Source organism: Callospermophilus lateralis, chromosome 14 (genome assembly GCF_048772815.1).
Source record: "Callospermophilus lateralis isolate mCalLat2 chromosome 14, mCalLat2.hap1, whole genome shotgun sequence".
Classification (NCBI taxonomy): Eukaryota; Metazoa; Chordata; class Mammalia; order Rodentia; family Sciuridae; genus Callospermophilus; species Callospermophilus lateralis.
Window position 1 is genome coordinate 66,410,650 of NC_135318.1, and position 5,741 is coordinate 66,416,390.

At 38.3% G+C, this 5,741-nt stretch overlaps 1 protein-coding gene across 2 annotated transcripts; it reads right to left on the minus strand.

Annotated features, from left to right (window-relative positions):
• Nucleotides 1-2,992: 2,992 nt before the first annotated feature.
• Nucleotides 2,993-5,271, minus strand: LOC143380571 (lithostathine-1-like). Of its 2 annotated transcripts, none has more exons than XM_076833663.1 (5): nt 5,208-5,271; nt 4,504-4,622; nt 4,042-4,179; nt 3,289-3,400; nt 2,993-3,060 (listed from the first exon to the last, which is right to left on the minus strand). In XM_076833663.1, the coding sequence occupies exons 1-5, from the start codon at nt 5,269-5,271 to the stop codon at nt 2,993-2,995; spliced, it is 501 nt and encodes a 166-aa protein (XP_076689778.1). The 2 variants fall into 2 exon arrangements, with proteins under 2 accessions (XP_076689778.1, XP_076689777.1); XM_076833662.1 differs by having other exon boundaries at nt 5,196-5,271.
• Nucleotides 5,272-5,741: the final 470 nt, after the last annotated feature.

Here is a 5,741-nt window from a genome sequence, read left to right on the forward strand (position 1 = left end):
CAGGGAGTGGATAATTCTAATCTTACACAAACTATCAGTAGAGCCTAAAAAAGAAGAAATTTCCCCAATTCATTCCATGAATATATTATAAGTTTGATATCAGAACCCTACAAGAAACTAAAAGTCTACATCAAGTACAAATTTAAATGTGAGTGTCCCAAATAATAACTTAATAAGTCAAAATAGGCCTATGAAACCATGTGCCAAGGAGGCTCTAAATGTTCAAAATAAAATCATACTCCTTTTTCAACATAATCTCAGAAGTAACATCCATCACTTTTGCCATGTTCTCATTGTCAGAATCTAGTCACTAGACCCAGCCTACCCAAAGGGAAGAGAATTAGACGAGAGCTTGAATGCCAGTGTTGGGGATTACGGTGTGACCTTTATGTTTGACATTTTTGTCAAGCTGTTTTCCAAATCAATTACACTGCTTTCTACTTTCTGAGAGCCCTGTGAGAGGATTCCAATTTCATCAGTGCTCATTATCTGTTTTTCTGATTGTAGCCTTACTAGTGAGTGTGTAACAGTTTCTTAGTATGGTTTTGGTTTGCATTTCCCTGATGTCTAATAATTTTTAGCAGTTTTTCATGTTAGATTGGCCATTTATATATCTTCTTTGGGGAAATGTACATTTAGAACCTGTGCTTATTTGCTTCTTGGGTACCTGTTAGTATTGAGATGTGTGTGTGTATGTGTGTGTGTGTGTGTGTGTGTGTGTGTATATGGAAAAAAGATCTATCTTAAGTATAAGATAAATTATTATAAATTAAATCAGATAAATTATTTAAAAGAATTTTCTATCATTCTGTGAGTTATCTTTTTACTTTTATTATCGTCACTTTGAGCACATTTTTTTAAATTTGAGGAAATCTTATATTTTTTATTTCATCATTTGTGTTTTTGATGACATAATTAAGAAAGTGTTGCCCTATCCAAGGTCACAGAGAGTTACTTTTATGTTTTCTTCCAAGTATTTGATAACTTTTTTTTTAAAGAGAGAGAATTTTTTAATATTTATTTTTAGTTTTCGGTGGACACAACATCTTTATTTTATTTTTATGTGGTACTGAGGATCAAACCCAGCACTCGGTGCTTGCCAGGCGAGCACGCTACTGCTTAAGCCACATCCCCAGCCCTAATTTTAACTTCTAAATTGATTTATATGAAGATTTTTTTTTATTAATTTATATGCACAGTATAAGAATTTACCAAATTCATTCTTTAGCATATAGCTATATGGTTTCCCAGCAGTTTGTTGAAGAATATTACTCTTCATTGAATTTCCATGATGTTTATCAAAAATTAAATTACCAATGAAAAATTAAATTACAAATGATTTCTGAAATCTAGATTGTATCAGTATTATCTGTTTTATCATGCTTTTTCTCCACAATCTTCATTGGAGAAAAAGCATGATAAACACAGATAATACTGATACAATTTAGATTTGGAAGGCAATGTCCTCCAACATTAGGCTTCTTCAAGATTGTTTTGGCTATTCTAAACTTTCATATGAATATTAATGTAAACTTGTCAATTTCTGCAAAGGGGCAGCTGGAACTTTGAAGAAGACTGATTCATTTATAGATCAATTTAGGGAGTGCTTCTACCTTTATATCAGGTCTTCTGATCCATGAGATAACTTTCCATTTATTTAGAAATTCTCTGATTTCATATAATAATGCTTTGTATTTTTTGGTATACAAGATTTGCCTTTATTTTAAAAAATTAATTTCTAAAAATTTATTCTTTCTGTTATTATAATGAAGTAGTTTGCCAGATGCCCTTTAAATAAATTTTCATTTCTAGCATATGGTTCATCCTAGAGAATATTGCTTGCTTTCTTGAGAATATTTAGCTGATGTTGGGTAAAGGATTTTAATGATGAATTTGCTGTCTAGTTAATTTAGAATGGTATTTTCAAATGTTTTGCTTCTGTGTTTTCTGTGTTCTATTATTGATTGCAGTATATTGAAATTTCCAATTACTATTATCGAATCACCTATTTTCCATTCATTTATTTCAGATCAGTCTCATGTATTTTGGGACTCTATTATTGAGATGTTTAATTTTATATAAATATATAAAATTATTGTATCTTTCTGAAGTATTAAACATTTAATCATAATAAAGTGCTCTTTCTCCAGCAACCTTTGTTTTGATTCTAATATGCCCAATACTGATAAAGACATCAGTGTTCTCATGGTTGCTGTTTATGTATTTTTCTTTCTTTCAAACTATGTTTTTTTGAATATAAGTCATGTCTCCTGTAGAAACAGATATATGTTGGATCTCATTTCTATTGCTATTATAATCCAGATGGACAATCCATGCCCTTTTGGGACTTTTAAAATAAAATCACACTTAATGGTATCATTGATAAAGTTTATGTTTGAGGCTGAGTTGTGCCCCAACAAATTAATTTTAAAAAACTTAACCCTCAGTACCTTCAGAATTTGACTGTATTTGGATATTTTTAAAGAGAGAATTTTTTAATATTTATTTTATTTTAGTTATCGGCGGACACAACATCTTTGTATGTGGTGCTGAGGATTGAACCCGGGCCGCACGCATACCAGGTGAGCGCGCTACCGCTTGAGCCACATCCCCAGCCCTGGATATAGGATTTTTAAAGACATAATTATCCTGTATATTTTGTTTACTTCATTATAAATAAGGGAAGAGCCAGTTCATAAACTAACATTTACACTTTTTGGGTGGAGTTCTAAAAGTGTCGAGGCGCTAGCATGAGCATGCTCTAGTGTCTTACAGTCATCTCCATCACAACCACCCAAGCCTTGGCAGTGGACATAGTCAATGCAGAAGACAGCAAATGGGAAGAAACATATTTTTTTTTATTCTTGCAGGGATTCACAGACTGGGGTAGGAAAAGGTACTGAAGGTGAGGGGAACAAATTCAGCAGGGAACAGAAGGTATTGTTTGGATGGGTCTTGTTTAATTTTTGACTTTATGGTAATTTCAGGAACTTTAGCTGTTAAACTTGCAAACAAAGGACATATGAGCCTCACAATTGGTATCCTTCCATAGCTTGAATCCTGTAAAACCAATGAGAAGAGTTAGCCTGGGAGAAATCAGAAAAAGTGTAACCCACCCAACTCCTTTCCTGACTCTAGGACTCAGGAGAAGGAACCAAGGGGAAGGATGATTCCATTTCCTGGAATGAGGAGCTCTGCTTCCTTTATCCCCACAATCCCAGGTCTTTTCCCAGAGCTAAGCACAGCAGAAGAGGATGACAACCAATGTGTGGATTCTCTGCCTCTCACCTGATTTTGCAGTCACGCTTACACAGTAGCCACGGTTAGCAATGTTTGGGGATCCAGGGGCCCAGGCTTTGTAGGTATACAGGGACCCACTGCTCCAGTGCCAAAGGTGGGTCTAGTGGGAAAAGACCAGATAATTCAGAAGTTAACTCAGAAAGAGATAGAAATACCTACCATGTGTGGACACTCAGAAATGGGCCAAGATATATGACAAAATAAAACTCATCCTCCTCCTCAACATCGAGTCCTTTTCCTCTGCTCTAGCTCTAAGCTTATCCTTTTTTGGAATGTCCAACTTCTCCCCTTGCCTCTACAAGTAACAAGTGTTCTGAATTTCATAGAGCTGCATAAAAGTTACAGAATGTGGTTCCCGATATTTCCTTCCTACAACTCATAATTTGGGATAAATTTGCCATTGCTATCTTGTTTAGTGTAACACCAGATTCCCCAAATGCCAGTCATAGGTTCTCTTCTATTACTCTTTTTAACCATATAGTCTGAAAGGGCTCTGTTCTAAAAAACAAATAGCAAAGTAGGTAAGAGAATGACAAAATCCATGAATGCCTGGAACACCCAGGAAATCGAATCTCAGCTCTTTCCAATAGTCTCCAAAACCCCTCATGCATTATATAGGAGCCTGACAGAGGTTGGTTTTATAAGAAATTATACAAGCTGGCTCTTGAGGTGTCCGACTTAGTTCTGCCCAGTCCCTCTCAAACGTGATCATTAGGAGAAAAATGTCAGTTGCAGACTGACCTTTTTGGGGTCATGGAGGCCAATCCACACGCTGGAGTCTGTAGTACCACTCTCCTTAATCATTGAGGCCACGAAGTTGCCCTCGGACTGGGTGAGCACAGATACCAGGTGGCCTGCATGTGTGTTCTGACAGAAGAGCTGCAGGGGATAGAGGGGAGAGAAAATGGAGTACTCAATGGAAAAGCAAGATTTGAGCAGTATATTGGGTCCTCCTCCCAAGGGATGTGGCAGAAAAAGGACAATACAGAAAGGGTTCCTGATGATGCTGTCACTGACCACCCCCAGCCCTGTACCGGGAAGGTACAAGGTGGTAGGACAATGCAGAAGGGAATATTTCAGATGAGTTATCAGGTGAGTAAATGATCAGTCTTCTATCTCACTGAAGCCACCAAGAGCACCAGAAAATAGCAAATGCCTCTAAATTTGTGTGCCTCCCCCACCTAACTTTCTCTCCTCACATACATCTGCTTCAATCCAGGTCAAACGGTCTTCATAAAAGTAGTAGCAGTGGGAGCCATATGAATGGGTGCCTTCTGGGCAGCTGATATGGTGAATGGGGTGGTGTGCCTCATAATCCTGACCTGGAAAAGAAGAGGCAATTAAAGGAGATTAACAAAGGCAGGGCAAAGACTGGAAGGTGAGGGTCGGAGCTTTTGAGGTTCCTTTATAAGAATATGAACATACAGTGCTGCAGGCACAGAGTAGCTGCCTACTTCTCTCCTCTTGCATCCTAGCTCCTTCTTTATCAGGCTTAATTTCCTTAAGACAAGACCTCTCAAGGAACTGGCTGATAGTTGTTCCAATTTTCCCCTTTCTTTTCAGGGGCTCTGGCTTCTACTTATCAAGCCTCTCTTGGCTTTCCTTACACAAGTCTCCTGTCTGTTCTGGATCATGTTAATGACCCCTCTGCACGTAGACCTCCCCTGGGCCCCGCCGCCAATCAGATGAAATAATTCCAGCTATGGTGGTCATGCAATAGGTAATTCTAAATTCTTTCTCAAACTCCCTAACAAGGTAAGAGTGCCTGAATGGGGTTAAAGCAACAATAATGATCATTGATAAATAACCTCTTATGTTGACTCCATCTTTTCCAGGTAGTGGGTGACTGGGGAGCTGGGAGAGACATAAGGTCCTGGTTATAGTGGGGCAGGGGCATGAAAGCTTACCTTGGCTCAGAGACAGGAACATCAGGCATGTGATCAGCATCAAGCATGAGCTGGTCTGAGCCATATTGAGAAGCAGAGTGTCTCCTACTTAAGGAGCAAATCTACAATCTCTATTAAAGAAAACAGGAAAGAGGGTTCTAGAGGTGGAGATCCAAAGCACCTATTATCTTTTTCAAACACCGCGCCCCCCCGCCAGAATTCCTGAAAGCAAGAAGACCCCCTGAGATACCCATACCTTCAAATACTTCTCTTAAGAGTTTATGCATTATACAGACCAAGTAACTGAAAGACAGCTCTGACTGTGGCTAAGGCTGATTCAGTACTTCTAGAACTTTAGGTTTTTGTACAAAAAACACCCTTTTATCTTCCCCAAGATGTTAAGTGGAGCAGGCTGTTTTAGAAGACCTCATTTACCTGTTGGCTGTGTCTGAAGTGTGTGATCAGGCCAGTCAATGATAGGTCCTTTAGAGCAGGATCTGAGGAAAGAGCCACATTATGAGCAAAGAAAGGGACAAGGAGTGTCACAGGGCCTAC